The 16,532-nt window shown below is 42.0% G+C and overlaps 1 protein-coding gene across 1 annotated transcript in view; it reads right to left on the minus strand.

Annotated features, from left to right (window-relative positions):
* The window catches only part of LOC125101136 (uncharacterized), a 95,386-nt gene that overhangs the window by 62,304 nt on the left and 16,550 nt on the right, over positions 1 to 16,532 (minus strand). The window contains exons 5-6 of the mRNA XM_047731776.1: positions 12,244 to 12,338; positions 5,661 to 5,697 (exon numbers count right to left, since the gene is read on the minus strand). Of these exons, the coding sequence (XP_047587732.1) occupies positions 5,661 to 5,697; positions 12,244 to 12,289 (83 nt within the window). The 5' untranslated portion in view covers positions 12,290 to 12,338. The remainder of the gene's footprint in view (positions 1 to 5,660; positions 5,698 to 12,243; positions 12,339 to 16,532) is intronic.

The following is a 16,532-nucleotide window of genomic DNA, read 5'->3' on the forward strand; positions in this document are numbered from 1 at the left end:
GCTAAGCAGTCTTGTTAATGTGATTCTTTCTCTTGTAGTTTCCCTTGGTGCCAGCCCCAACTGGCAGTTTCTGGAAGTTCCCAGCAATGGCATCTCTTGATGGTGGTAATTATTAATTTGCTGCCTTGGGAATGACAGCTGGTCCTATAAAATCTCCAGTATCTTTAATGTCCCTGAAGATGTTCCATGCAATTTTTTTCGGCACCATTCCTACAGAGCAGTCCAAAATTGGAGCACTCTTCTTTGAGCAACTTCTATTTGCTGCTCCAAGTCCTCTACTGCCTTGCTACTCAAAGTGTGGTCCATGGATCAGCAGCGTTGAAATCACTTGGGAGCTTGTTAGAAAGGCAGGATCTTGGATTGCACCCCAGACCTACTAAAACAGAATCCGTGTTTTTATAAGATTCCAGGTGTTTCCTATGCACATTAAAGTTTCAGAAACATTTCCCCAATACAGTTCAGATTCAATAGGTCTAGGTCAAGGGTGGGGCCCAAGATTTTGCAGTTTTGAACAAGGTCCAAGGTAATGGTAATGCAGCTGGTCCAGGGGCCACTCTTTGAGTAGCAAAGCTTTAGTTCATTAGGGAAAAATGATGTCCCCTTCCCCCGCCCAACATCAAAGCAGGCAGGGCACAGATGGCTGATGTTCCCTTAGCCTAGAACACAGTTTCTCCATCCCAGCTGCACACCAGAATCATCTGGGAGGTTTTTGACAATACTGACACCCTGGCCTATTCCCAGAGTTCGTGATTTGAATGGTGTGGGAAGGGACTCTAGCACTGGGATGGTTTGGAATTTCTTCGGCAGTTCTAATGGATGGAGAACAACTGGCCTAAGTTGAGCTCCTATTGTTAGTAAGAGTACTCCCTGCCTCCCTCTCCTACCAAATTCTTACTCCTCTTGCAGGTCTAAGCTCTTATATTGGGAAAACTTTAGTTAAATTCCCAATTCCACTTGAAGTACCTTCAAAGATCACAAGAACATTTGTGGAAATCAAACTCCAGCAGCTACTGGGTAGATATTCTAAGCAACCCTTTAATAATGACTGATGATTCTTCTTCACAATCTTTGCCATGAAACTACTCCTGAAAGGCACTTTTTTTTTGAAAGGCCACCATTCTTTAAAAGACTCCAGGATGGCTACTGGTCTTGCTGTCAAGGTCTTTCTGCTTCATTTTTTTTCCCCCTCTCTCAGCGTAATTTCTCCACCTGACCCCACACCCCAGCATCAACTTTTTGAGTGGAATTCCCAGGAGAAAAACACAAGTTAGGTATCCTGTATTCTTCCGCATCTCTTCCTCAGTCTTCCTGTTGGTCAGCAATTCCTTTCCTACATCAGTTTGTCATGTTTAGGTGCTTATGGTCTTCTCAAGGAATTCTCCAGCAGTCCCCTGGCTCCTCTCCTCTTCACTCCGAGGACAGCGTTGGAGTTTGAGGGTGACAATGAATTACTTCCCTTCTTTTCCACTCTAAACCTCAAAGCTAGGGAGACATAGACATAGGAGGCCCAGGGCTGGAGACAAGAATGTCTGCTCAATTGCTGATAAAGTTAGACTGGAGAGCAAGGAGGAGGTCCCAGGTGGCTTTCAAGATTTCTCATATTGCCCTGCGTGACATGCCCACCTGGAACTGCAGGCCTCACCTCTGCAAACCAAAGTTCAGTCCTGGGAAGCTTCTGGAGAATATAAAAAGCTTGAGTCTAGAAGAAGCGTCTCAGGAAGTGAGATAGGAAGGGATGGTGCTGCACGTGTCCAGTTCTCCAACCTAACTCATGAATCAGAGAAGGGGGATGAGAGGAGAGCCAGTCATCCTGCCAACATGCAAAATGGCCTCCTTTGGGGGCGCCTGGGTGGCTCAGTGGGTTAAAGCCGCTGCCTTCGGCTCGGGTCATGTTCCCAGGGTCCTGGGATCGAGCCCCACGTCAGGTTCTCTGCTCACCAGGGAGCCTGCTTCCTCCTCTCTCTCTCTGCCTGCCTCTCTGCCTACTTGTGATCTCTGTCTGTAAAATGAATAAATAAAATCTTTAAAAAAAAAAATGGCCTCCTTTGGGCCAAGATGGGAACTCAAGGAGAGACTCCCGCAGGCAGTGACATCTTGCTAGGCACCTCAGAGGGAAGTGTCAAGGCTGTAATCCCTCACGGGCCCTTGGAAAAGCCAGTAATCAGAAAACTGACCAGTCAATCTCCCCTACTGAATCTAGTCTGTTTTCTACTAGGGTCTACAGCCCAGCAGAGCTTTCAGTGCCCACAGTCTGTTCCATAGGGTTCCACCGGATCTGATGGGCTTGGAGAGAGCTGCTGGTTCCCACTGGCAATAGAAATGGGGAGTGTCTTAAAAGAAATATCTCCCCCTCACACTCATTCACGTGCAAGTAGCTGGCAGCATTAGGTGTGGGCCAATGGGAACTTGAAGCTGCTCTAACTGAAAGAAGAGGTGCTTGGTGCCAAGCAGTTTTCCAGTAAAATGGTTTTAAAAATAATCAGGGAAAAGACAGTGATGACCAGAAGAAGGGACAGGTTTTGAAGTCGTCACTGGAAAAGGGTGCTGAGCCTAATTCCAGAGAAACAAGATGAACCAGAGGCCCTCTTTGCTTCACTAACTGGAAATGTGGCCGAGAGGAGAATAAGGAAGGAGGGGCTTAGGGTTCACAGTGGAATCACATTTAGCCAAGAACCAGCTAATTGTCCATGATTGTTTTCTCTTTTCACATTTACTCCTCTACACTGGGGATGTCTCCCGGGCACCACAGATATAATTCAAGTTGGGTTTCTGTCTCTCTCAGATGTGGACTCCTCTTTTGGAAATTAACAAGACTATAGTGATCTTTGGTTTTAAAAATATTTAATGATTTCCTAGAAGCATCCTCAAAGTCAATAGATGCAGGTTTAACAAGAACTTGTTTTCTAAAAACTGAAAACTAAAAAATGGAAAGTCAGTACCATGAGCGATGCAGAAAAATGGAGACTGGATAACTTGTCTGTATAATTAATTACAGAAGGTAACACTGTTTTCATTATCAAGTTGACCTGGAGTCCCTTTAAACTAATGTACCAGTTATAAGCAGTCAGGGGATGTAGTAAAGTGAGGGAGACCTGCCTGATCCATTGCCATAAACAGACCCTGTGTTAGAGCTCATGTGTTTGTTTTCTTTTCTTTTATCCCTCTGAACAGAAATACTTAAATTGTAAGTGGGGACTTCTCACAGCACAAATCTTGCGTCATATGTTTAAAAGCTGTGGCAAAATCATCTTTTGGCAGAAGTTGTATCGCCTTAGACAAGCCATGCCTTGGTGTGTATCCTTTAGGAGGGATGGTTTTCAGAGAGATTTCCCATATGGTGCATCCAATCAGCCTGCTGACTCATTTTGGACTTGGCACTGCTGGTGTACGAACCAGGGTTCAGAAGGGTACAAGAGTATGCAAGTGGTCTTACTGGTGGGAGCTCTTTGTCTTATCTGCCTGGGACAGCACTCCCCTCTTGTTAGTAGGATTCTGGGGGTGGTTGTCAATCGCAGTGTCTCATCCTTGGTCATAGTGATGGGTCCAGTGATGGTCATATGACACAACCATAGTCAAAAGTCTATTTCCCGAGATTCCTAATGAGAGCTCTCTGAGTTCTGTGGTCATGACGCTTTGAGGACACAGGCCCAGAGCTGAGGATAGTGTCCAAATTTTCCCCACATGAGGACAAGTCTGAGGAATAAAGTTAATACACTAAAAGAAGCAGAGACAAAAAGCAGACAGCAAAGGAATGAGTTCCCTGGTGTTTGGAGTCCTGAATCTAGTGGCTGCTGAGGCAAACTCTACCCCTTGTCCTTTTCCTGGTTTGGTTATGTCACTCAATAAACACCTCCCTCTTTGGTTAATTTAGGTCAAAGGGGGTTTCTCTGGCACTCTAAACTCCTGGGGGCACAAAATGCACTTCTTGGAAGCTTCTTTAACAGGATTCACAAAGATCTCCTTGCCTTGGACCATTGTAAATCCTGAGCATTCGATAGAGGTAGAACATATAATTTATCATACAAACCAGGACACTTTTGAGAATAAAAGGGAGCATTATTAAAAATGACACCAAGACAACAGCCATACACTAAAATTGAGGGGCACCTTGGTGAAGGACCTTGTCTGGTGCATGTGTTGTGGTCACGTGTGGTCATAATGCCTGGTGGATAGCCGGCATACCTTGGGAGTGAGGGAGGACCCAGCTGGAGTTGGTCTTTTATGAGCTCAGATAAACACTCAAGAGAACCCTTGGTGGAACTTGTGCAAGTTTGAGGTCCAATATAATTTTGGTACTGTGATCAGGGCTCCATTTGTGCCCATAGCTGATGGGAGCTGGGGACATTCAGGTTACAAACAGGAAATACAGGAAACTCTGGATAGCTTTCACCTGGAACAGGGACTATTCCAAATGCATATAAAGCTCCTTTTTCTGAGAACATATCCCCAGTGTCCTAGGTGAGCCCCTAGTGTGTGACTCTGTCCCTTTGTTAGTAATTCATTAGGCCACTGTGGAGGCTGATCCAAGTTGGACCAATCAGGTTCTCCCTCCCAAGAACTGGGGCTAATTATTAGCTAGTTACCCTTTAGGTGGTTGATAACACGTCAATCCGGGAGACTAGGGGCAGCCATTTTGCAATGTGACCAGGGAAAGTCAGTCTGCAATGAAAGAGAAAAGGAGAAGCACAAGTGCAGAGGGCAGCAAGAATGAGAGGCAGTGTTTTTTCCTGGGTTGCTGACAAGCTTCCCAGACCTTAGTTCCTCAGGTTGGGCTGCATTTTCTAGCCACAGGCTCTAGGAGACACTGCTTATCCTCAGACCACCCTCCACATCTTGCTTCAGCTAGCTTAAATTGATTTCTTCTTCTTTTATCCCAAAGTGTCTTAACTAATACCAGGATATTTATTTCTGATGATTTAAGAGCTCATATATTCCCTCGATAGCTTATGAGCCAAACAATCCCCTCTCTGTACCATACCTCTCAATCCAAATATTGATGTGTTCCTTCTCTAATTGAAGCAACACATTAAAGGAAAATACAAAACAAAACAAAACAAAAAATGGAAACACGGTCCTCATACTCTGAAGTCACATGGGATCCACATGGACTTAATTAGGATGAGAGACAAACAGATAAACATTTGGGGACGCCTCCTTCCCATACAATATTTCATAACATGGGACCAGCCTGTAAAATTGAGATGTCAAAAATGATTTTGGTAACTTGTTCACTCAATTTTTCCTAAGTAGACAAGTGCTGAAACACAAAGATTCGTGAAATTCTAGCTGAAATACACACAGAGCTGATCCTAGGAAAAATTGGGAAATAGATGAAATTTGTTAATGTTCCCCCAACTCTGCTTTCTGTGTTTCTCTCCCCTTCCTGCCTCCCCCACATCCCCCAGAGGAGAGCCATCTGACAAACTAAATTACAGTAAAGTGTTAGTTGCTCCTATTAGGTGTATTTGCATTTTTAAAAAGTCTAAGAGGGTGATACAAAAATCAAAGAAATGATTCTTTTGCTATTTTGAGGATATCTACTTTTTGTGAATACTTCTCTACTTATATATAAAGCCAGTAGTGACCTTGATAAATAAGGTGAACACAAAAGAGAGTGACAAAATTCAGAGAACTTTTTTAGTAGTCTTAAAAAATTTTACCTCTTTTCTTTTGGAGCCAAAAATTCCAAGTCAAAAGCTGGAAATGGAAAAGGAATAATTAGAAGGGTGGAGTAGGCAAGACACTCGATGCCCCTGTGTGTGCACATGTATGTGTGTGTGCACGTCTGTGTGTTAGGCTTGACTAAAGAACCATTCCCACGATTTCCCTGCAGGTCTCTCCCTCTTCTGCTGCATAAAGGAGATGGGCGCCTCTCACAGAAGATCAAAGCTCTTCAGCTTGGGTGGGTGGCCAAACCACTGTCCCTCTTCCACTGCTGGGCTGTCTAGCAAAAGTGACCAAACTATGCTCAACTAGCACGTCTTCCCGTGGGGAAGAGAGCTGGAGCCAAGGACCTCACAGAATAGGAACCCATGATCAGTCCCAGGAGAACACCAGTGACTGTCTAGAAAGCAGTAGAACCTCACCCCCATGGCAGGACTTGCTGAAGATGCCAGAGAGGTCTGCTGGGGGATGGAGGGTGATTGAACTGAGTTCTGCATTCATCTGTTGATGGCACTGCCTGGCAGGGCACCAGAGATTGAAAATGAAAAGTCCATGTTGTGCTTTGACTTAAGACTGGGGCAAAGGCCAGCCTGTTATTTGTTCCATGCTCCTGAGGGAATGATTTTAGAGGAAGGAAGCATTCTACCCAATTGAAGGCTTTGGGTAGTTGATGTGGAAAGGATATAGGAATATCAAAATGCATCCAAGGGCAGGAGCCTAAGCCAACAATACCACTTTCGGGTATATATCCAAAAAAATTGAAAGCAGGATCTCAAAGAGATATTTGCACACCCATGTTCATTGCAGCATTATTCACAATAGCCAAAAGATGGAAGCAACCTGAAAGTCCATTGAAAATGAATGCATGAATAAATGGAATATTATTCAGCCTCAAAAAAGAAAGAAATCCCACCACATGCTACGTCATGAATGAACTTTTAGGACATGACAGTAAGCTAGATAAATCAGTGACTAAAAGACAAATACTGTATATTTGCACTTATATGAGTTATCTAAAGTAGTCAAACTCATAGAGAGCAGAAAGTAGAATGGTGGCTGCCAAAGCTGGAGGGAGGGGAAGCGGGTCTTATTCGGTAGGATGGGGTCTACCTCTCTAGAGGTTCAGTTTTGCAAGAGGAAAATGTCCTAGAGATCTGGCAGCTAGTAATTTGACTATAGCTGGCCCTTCTGAACTGTATGATTAGAAATGGTTAAGACAGTGAATTGTATGCTATGTGTTTTTTCCGTTTTCTTTTCCTTTCTTTTCTTTCTTTCTTTTTTTGGGCCACAATTGAAAATTAAAAAAATGATTTGACAGGTGTCCACGTGCAACAAGGGGTGTCTCCGTTGTCTGTGGGGATAGCTGGAGTGAGACCACCAGAAATGGTTTTCCCCAGGGGTAGGGAGGGCAGAGGAAAGCGGTCAGCAGGTGTCTACCTGAGGTGGGAACATTAATACATTTAGCAAAACCAAGGCTGACCCTGGTGCTGTTTCTCTTTCAGGAGCAGCCCCAGAAGGCGCCCCATTCTTGGGCCTCCTCCTTCAGTCACTGGGAAGTAAACAGAGATGGGAGGGTCCCTGTTCTGGGAAAAAGCTAATCAAATGATCCAACTGCTCCTCCTTCGCAACCCCGAGAGAGGTACCAGGAAATACAGTGTTGGCTGAGACCGGGAGGGCCATGAATAAGGGAGGCTGTCAGGGACAACTGCTCCCCTCCTCCCAGCTCCTCCCAGACCTTTGCCTGCACAAACTAGCCCTGGAGTAGGTATCAGCCAGGGGGCTGGAGTGAGACCCTGGCTCGGGGAACACAGTCACCCAGCCTTCTGCTTTCGCACTTTGGAAAAGAAACCGTCTTCTCTCCCTATCCTGTTATTTAGTGTTTGGGAAAGGTCCAAAAGTCAGCTAGGAGGCAGAGGACTGGGAACCACCGTGAAGGTAGGCATCCATGGAACAGTTGCGAAGCTTGTAAATCCAAACCCCCACGAAGAGTCTCCTGATGAATTCCCCGGTGACACTCTTGGCTGAGATGGGAGGGCGGGGTAGGGGTTGCAGAGAGAGAGAGATGCTTCTCCCTTACTGGGAAGCCGTGTTCCTGTGACCCTATTTCAATCTTTGGTAATGAACCATTTCAGAACAAATGAAGTCATTGGAGTCACTGATAATTACATAAGTTTTCTTTTTTCACTTAAAACTCTTAAGTTTCTATCCACAAAGGCCCATTTTTAGTAACACATTGAATCCTGCCAACATCCTGAGGCTGATTTTGTCTTTACACTTCTAGGAATTTCCGAGGACGTGGGGGTTCGGGCTGCCAGGATGGATGTGGATATGTGTGACCAGCAAGGAGCTTCTAAGGTCTGAAGATTGGGAAGGTAGAGGGTCAATCCCTCCTAAACCCCAAAGAGAGCGTCATCTCCTCTCGGGCCTTTTCTGTGAGTTCTTCTTCAACCTCTTGAAAACAAGATCCCCATTTCACCTCGACCACAAGGTGATCCAGTGCCAGGAGTGTTTTTAGTGACTCTAACCCGTCCCCAAGGCCACATCAATGCAATGTCCAAAAAAGCAAGCATTTGGAACTCTGAAACCCCTGGAGACAAAAACAGGACTCTGTGATGATGTGGTTTATGGAGTCTCATTTTTAAAAATCGGACACACTTACCACGAAAGATGCTGTGGAAAAATAATTGGATTTACCCCAACTCCTCTGCTATTTATTGCCTTGAATGGCACTGAGGTTATATCAGAACACAGTCATAAGGGGAAGAGGCTTTGGGACAACTAAACCACACTTCTCCTAAAAAGTAAGTCTGTCATTAACCCTTTGTACAGTGTAAGCCATGTGACTCTTGCACAGTGTTTGTTTGCAAAATACCAAGACAAGGTTAACAAATGTAAGGTGTTTTATGCTCTGAATTGAGGATGTGGTCCTGTTGTGTAGAAAACAGGGTCTCTAATAGCCCTACCCATCGGTGGACTTCAAGTCTTAAGACTCAGACACTTCTCTCCCTCCAAGAGCAAAGGGCCCAGCATGCAGAGGGATGGATGGTCTTCCTTCTGTCCTCGGCTCTCGCAGGAAGCCAGCCCCGAGGGATATGTTGCACAAGCCTTGTTTGACCATGACTGACTTTACTGTGTACTTGGGTTTTAGGACCTCAATATTTGCAGCTCCTACGCTGCCATATCAAATCCATGACAGCTTGTGGGGGAAGCTCATAAAATGCCTTGGAAATTAAAACAGTTGACTGCAGCAGGACAAAATCTAGTGGCTATTTGACAGGCAAGATTTTGCAATTAGAATTTTTATTCCAGCTGACCACAGACAGACCCTTGGCTGCCATCTTCCAAGGGGCTTCTGAGAAGTTTGTAGAGCTCCCATGGCCGGTGGATCACAGCTTAGTCAATGATATCAGATGTGAAGTCGCTCTTCCTGCCACGAATCCATCTGTAGTTAAACAAGATAGTCTGACTGTGCCAATAATTTGCTCAATTTTGCACAGCCATGTTTAAGGAGGCAACAAGAAATCTGCTTGCAGATCTCTAGGGAACTCTCAAATCAAAGACAGCAGAGATCAAAAGTCCTTGAAAAAGCCATCTGGGAACTTTTGTGCGCTAACAAGTTTGCTCTTGAAGCTCACACACCACACTTGCAAGATGACAAACAGATACCACAGACTTCTGGGGAAATTCTGCACCACACTCTGCCCCGAAGAGAAGCCATATACTCTCTAAGGTCATATGTCCCCCGCTGATGCAATCCCTGCCCCAATCCCCCAACCACAAGGTCACTGGCTTTCGTGGGAGATAGAATGGACCCCTCTCTGCTATTGGTCTAGTGATGTGCTGGGTAGCAAAGAAGCCAATGGTGCAACAATGGTAGAAATAGCCACCATTTCTTAAGGACCCGGCAGGTATGATTTTGCTGAACTTTTAGCATACACTATGCAATTTGTCATAATAATTCTATGAGGAAGGCATTAGTTTCGGCACCTTACAGACAGGAAGTAATTTGTCCCAAAGGTACAGAGCTTTAAGCAGCATAGCCCAAGTTTCTAATCAGGTAGGTTTGGCAGATTCACAGTGCTGCCCTCACAGGAAACTGAATGATGCTAGAGAAATGTCATTTCTCCTCTTTGAAAGCTAAATCTGTTGCATGATTGTTTAATGTCCTTTTCAGCAGCAGTGGCAAACTTCTACTCCTCTGTCGCATCCCAGTCAGAGCTCATGTTGTGTGTAAAGACATCTCTGCCTTTTCTAGGCTCGTGTAAATGTCCTTTTCTCAACACCCTCAAGACATTTTATGCAGAACTTCAGGGGTGCAGTGATCTTATTTGAATAATTATTTGTATATTTGTCTGCCTCCTATTGAAAACTAAGAATTTCTTAGTGCAAGATCCATGTCTCCATAGCTTTTGATCTGGACTGACATAGTGTTCGGCTCTGTAACTACTGCTGATAGGTGGACCAAGGGGCCACGGATCCCTAAGAAGTGTACCATGAACTCAATTGTGCCAAAAGTATTAGATCGAACCATTTGGAACTGCAATTTTTCTAGGTCAAAAAGAGTCAACTGTAGGTACTTCTGTACATTTCAATCTAATAAATCTATTACAGTGGATGTGGCTACTCAGAAACGTGGCTGTTTTTCAAATTTGATGTATTAAAAGTCACACATCTAAGTGAATGCTTTATGAATCTGCTGTCACATTTCATTGAGAATGTCCTTTATTTTTGTAGTTCTGAAACATTCAGTCTTGCATTTTTACCCCAGATCAGCTGGTCTTTGGAAGTCCTTTCACTACTCAAGGTGTTTGTCACAAGACATTTGGGATGCTTGGAAAGGCAGTGTCATGTAATGCTCAAGAACAAATTTCTAGGTGTCATCTTCAGCAAATTAAAGTCTCTACTCCTTCCCCATCTGCAAGAGCAGGATCTCCAGGGTGTCTGTCTCACGAGGTTGTTGTAGGGATTACATGAGGTAATACACACTGCTTAGAAAAATGTTTGGGACACACTCAGAGCTCACTGAGTGTTTGCTGTTATTATTATTATTACAGAATTTGGTGTGTGTGGAAGGCATGCATGTTGGAATAGCAACAAAGTGCATGAGTAGCCATGAAGAAAAATTAAGTAAATGAGTAAAGGGATCCCAAACAACATGGACTCTATCTTTACCTGGATAGCTCCCTGATGGAGTATGTAAATCGGAAAATTTTAATTATAGGAACCAAAGTATCTTAAGAGTGCACGATTTTTGCAGTTTTCTGAGTGCCTAAAGCCTTGTCATTTAGTCCTCCATGTGGTATCCCAGCACTCAGATTCCCGCTGGTGTCCTTTACAACACCATGAGTCCTATTGTACAGATCCAAGTCCAGCTGTGGTATTTGAAAATAATCAAACTGGCGTCACCAATTCACTTCTTCCTTTCTTTTCCCTCAAAGTTTCTTTCTTTCAAACAGTTTTGAAATACCATTACTAAATTTCCTCTTGCCTTTTAAATATATTACACATTGTGTTACGTATTTGTGGTTGAGATAATCACATGGTTCCATTTGTTTTAAATTAAATCCATTTAAGCTACAAAAGTCTCCAAATGTCCTGTAAAGGCCTGCTCTGCATGCAATATGGGCAGAGCCCACGGCCAAATAATTAGGAACTAATTTGTCAGAATCATAACCTGCTCGCAACTTTTGAACACTATCTGTCTAAATTCCTCTACGGAGATAAAGCTCAGCTTTGTGGAAGTTCAACCCAACCCAGTAGCAAAGGGGATATTAAAGTGAATGGGTCCGCTTCTAAATTATAACCAGATACAGGACCCTTTCTTTGTGTTCCATGTTGAGTACTGTCCGACATTGTTCCTAAATCAACTGCATGTTTGGGGACAATTAGAGAAAGAAATTAGATCCAATGCATCCTTTTTGCAAGTCATGAAATGAAGGACAAAGGACAGGCGCTGCAGAGATAGAGGACAGGAACCAATTATCAGAAGCAAAGTAGCAATGACAGGCTACAGCAACCTTATTCGAACCTATGTGGGGAAAAAAGGTGTATAATTACACATATATGTGGCCAGTCACATTCTACATAAATTTATATAACTTTCTGTAATGCAGAGAGTTGTTTGAATCCAAGATTTGAAGTTGCTCTTTTAAAAAAATTCTTTGTTAAAAAAAAAATGTTTCGTGTAGGAACTCAGGCTAAAAGGTGGATGTGGCATGTGGTGGATGTGGTGACTGTTATGTTACTTTCTGAGTTTTAAACAAGTATGCTTTTTAGAATATTTCCTAATTTAAATTTTTAAAAATAGGGGCAGTTGGGTGGCTCAATCAGTCAGGCGCCTGCCTTCAGCTCAGGTCATGATCCCAGGGTTCAGGGTTCCAGCCAACGCCAGGTTCCCTGCTCAGAGGAGCCTGCTGCTTGCTCTCCTCCCCACTTGTGCTGTCACTATCTCTCTCTCTCAAATAAATACATAAATAAAATCTTAAAAAAAAATAGAATACATTTTTAAAAACAACCAAAAGTGAACCTATCAACCCAAACATGTGAAATGAGTAGAGTCCTTAGGAAGACAGAACTCACCTGCCAAGAGAAAGGCACATGAAGAGAAAGAAACACAGATCATCATGCTATTAGTTTTAGACAGCAAATAGTTAGCACGCCCGTTCTCTTGAAGTCTGTAAACAAAAAAGAAATACAGCATTAGCCTCAAAATTGTGAAAGTCTCTCCCAGACACTTTTCGAGATCTGAATGTTTGTTTTATTTGCAGGAGGAGTGCTGATGAAAGCCACAGTTAGTTTCTAAGAAGAGGAATAGGAATTTAAGGAAACATCTCCCTGCTTTGGTGGCAATGGCTTTAGAGGGAAGCACATTTGTTGGCCACATTTTGCACCGTTTGGGGCCCTTCAGCTTTATCCAAAGCTTTTGCTAGCAGGACCTCCTCCCTGCACTCATCCCTACATTATCACTTTCATCCACCCAAGTTAATAAAAGCTCTGTGAGGAAAACAGATTCTAAGTTTGGGGAAGGAGTGTTACTCAGAAACCTTGGGTTTATCTGGCAATAATTGCACTAATAATGGTAAGGCAGATCGGTGGACGTCAGGGGCTCCAAGGGGAATCATTAGGGTTGAGGTCTCTGGGCATTCAGCCAGTGATTTCCTTGGACTTGGATTGCTCAAATCAGGGTTCTTTCTTTCTAAATTATTCCTATGCCTGTGCTGGGTACAGAAATGAAACCTAGAGGATAGATTATAAAAGTGAAAAATACAAACTTTGCATTTGAAAATACCATAAGCACAGTAAAAAGACAAATGTTAAGCTGGGAAAAAATGTTTGCCATTTAAACTGTAGACAAAGATTTTTTTATATTCTTCATGTCTAAAAGCTTCTGAAAACAGAAGAAAAAGTTCAACTGCTTTATAAATAAATAGGCTAGAGATATGAACAGATAGTTCGTAAAGATAGGCAAACGGCCCTTAAAGGTGTTTAAACTCACTCATAATGATATAAATGCAAATTAAAACTTTATGGAGTTCCTATATCCTATCTACCAAAATGGCAAAAAGAAAAAGAAGTTAGGCAAAATACTTTTTCAGTCAAGCTGTGCACAAATAGTCAATTTTTAAACAAAATGCAAAATGGTTCAACTCCCAAGGAAAGGAATTTGGCATATCTAGCAGAGTTCTGTATGTGTCTACTCTTTGACTCATGAATCTTACTTCTGAGAATCTATACCACACACGCATGAGCATATGAAAAAGTATGTTGTCAGGGTAATTCAGTGCAGTATGAGTTATTATAGGAAAGGACTGGAAACAATTCAAATATCTATCATTAAGGAGCCGGTTGAATAAGTATTGGTATATCTGCTCAGTGGAGTACTATAAAGCTATTAAAAAAACTAATGAGAACACACAAAGAATACATATCCACATAGTTTTGTACAGTAAAAAATGGAAGCACTATTTCAGAAGGAGGAAACACTTCCCAGCTCATTCTACGAGGGCAGTATTGCTTTGATATGAAAACCAGACAAAGATATCATAGAAAAACTGTAGGCCAACATCTCTTACGAATATAGACACAAAAATCCTCAACAAATACCAGCAAATCAATACAATAATATATAAAAAGAATTACACACCATGGTCAAGTGGAATTTGCCCCAGAAATGCAAGGCTGTTTTAACACTTGACAATTAATTAATGTAGCTCATTGTATCAATAAAATTAAAAACACATTATCATCTCAATAGATACAGAAAAGCATTTGACAAAATCCGACACTTTCGTAATAAAAGCGCTCACCAAACTAGAAATGGGAGGGAACTTCCTCGGTCAGTTAAAGGCATCTATGAAAAACCTGCAGCTAACATCATCCTTAATAGTGAATGAGTGGAGAGCTCCCGCTGAGGTCTGGAATAAGACAAGGATGTTCACTCTTGCCATTTCTGTTCAACATTGTACTAGAGATTCTAGCCAGGGCAATTAGGCAAGGAACAGAAACAAAGGGCATTCAGATTGCAAAGGAATAAGGAACACCATCTATTCATAGATGGCATGATCATATACACAGAAAACCCTAAGGAATCTACTATCATAAATGACTAATGGTCATTTATTAGTCTATAACTAATAAATTTATTAGTCTATAACTAATACATGAGTGCAACAAGGTTGCAGAATACAAGATCAATATGCAAAAATGGAGGGACAGAAAAGTTTAAATGATCATTTTTTAAAAAGGGACTTCTCCCTTTTTAAATTTAATTTTAGAAAACCCTGAAAATTGAAAATAGATATAAATGAAATTAATTGTGTACCAAGTTGGTGGCATAACTACAGATAGAAAAATTAGTTCACATGACAATAATATGCAGTAATTTCACTGTCCATCCTGAGTGGAATGTACTCCAAGGACAAAAAGAATTGCAAGAATAATTTTATTATTATTATTATTATTATTTTACATTTTATTTATTATTTGATGGAGAGAGAGAATACAAGCAGCAGGAGTGGGAGAGGGAGAAGCAGGGAGCCCAATGTGGGCCTCGATCCCAGGATCTGAGCTGAAGGCAGACACTTAAAGACTTAGCCACCCAAGGGCCCCACAAGAATAATTTTAAAAGCCTTAACCTGTTTTCAGTAATCACGTCATTGGTGGTACTGTTGGTTTTGTTATTTTGAGTCTATCGTGTGTGTCTATCACAGGATAAAGTAAAAGAGTAATATTCCGTGTGCCATTGAGAACCAGGACTTCACCGTGGGAGAAAGGAGACATAGGTGATGGTTTGATGGGGTTAAGTCTGAGAGTCTTGAATTTGAAATGGAAGTGAGAGTTACAAAATTATAATGCACTTTATCTTTAAAAATATAAAAAGCATTTCCCATTTCTGTCCTTTGAAAAGACCTAGAGGTAATGACTAACACAGTAAAGATGAACATTCCTAGTGCTCAGATTGTGGTCCCTAAACATCATTTCCGACTTAAATGAATGAGACCTGATTCTGGATCTATAACATTTTGTCTTACCAGAAAGCAAGGAAAAGCTATCAAAGACTATCACAGATGTTGGAGGTCAAATTTTGTCTCCAAAAAGATAAGTTCACCGCCTAATTCCTGGTACTCATTAATATGACCTTACTTGGAAATAGGGTCTTTGCAGATGAAATCAAGTAAAATGAGGTGATACTGGGTTTGGGTGACCCCATCACAATGACTGGTGTCTGTATCAGGAGAGGGAAATTTAGACATAGACAGAGAGGGAGAGAATACCATGTGGTGTTGGAGGCAGAGATGGAAGTGATAGGTCTACAAATCAAGTAATACCAAGGATTGCTGGGACTTGCCAGCAGCCAGAGAGGGGCATGGAACAGATTCTCTCTCAGTGCCTCCAGGAGAAGCCAAGCCTGCCAACATCTTGATTTTAGTCTTCTAGCCCTCAGAACTTTGAGACAATAACTGTCTGTTGTTTGAAGCCACTCAGTTAGTGATACTTTGTTACAGCAGCCCTAGGAAATGAACCTGAACCCGGGTTATGTCAGACACACTCAGGAACCATTTGGAAGGAGCTACCACTGGCTTAACAAGGCACAATCTGAGCACCCACAAGGATAGTAGTTCTAATAAACTAAAACTAAAACAAACTAACATGTTTAAATCTATAAAATCATAATAATGCCTAAAAAAATTTAAAAAAAAAACTTAATTAGATAACTTGGGAAACAACTTGAGAACTCAATAATGTGATAATACATAAAGAAGAGAATCGAGCATTAATTCTGCCTTGGCATCCAGCTCTTGATTTTGGCTTGGTCATGGTCTCAGGATTGTGGGATCGAGCCCCACAGCAGGCCCCACATAGACTGCATCGGATTCTCTCTGTCCTTCTTCATCTGCTCCTCCCCCCAACCCATGTGTTCTTTCTCTCTCTCTAAAATAAAAAATAAATAAAACCTTAAAAAAAAAAAGAATTAGTATTCCAGGTAATTTGTGATAGAATATCACCATTTTGTAGTTCCTAATGAATGCATGGTTGCTGACAACAATCACCCATGACTAGAAATGAAAAGGGAGACAAGTCATGTGTCTTTTGATACAAGTATCTGGCTCTATGATGTACTCTTGAAAAAAAAAAAAAAAAAAACTTCGAACCTAACCTGATCAAATCTTTGGATCCAGTCCCCAATTTGCAGAAAATATGAGGGACAGATGAAGTTATTGAAAAAATATTATGGACATGCAATCAGCAAAATGCAGGGCAAAATCCTACAAGAAAACAGATTTGGTCTTTTAAACCAACAGATTACAAGGAAAAACAAAAACAAGGTAGTCAGGAAAGTCCTAGATTAGAAGAGACTTGAGGAACAT

Source organism: Lutra lutra, chromosome 5, assembly GCF_902655055.1.
Source record: "Lutra lutra chromosome 5, mLutLut1.2, whole genome shotgun sequence".
Lineage (NCBI taxonomy): Eukaryota > Metazoa > Chordata > Mammalia > Carnivora > Mustelidae > Lutra > Lutra lutra.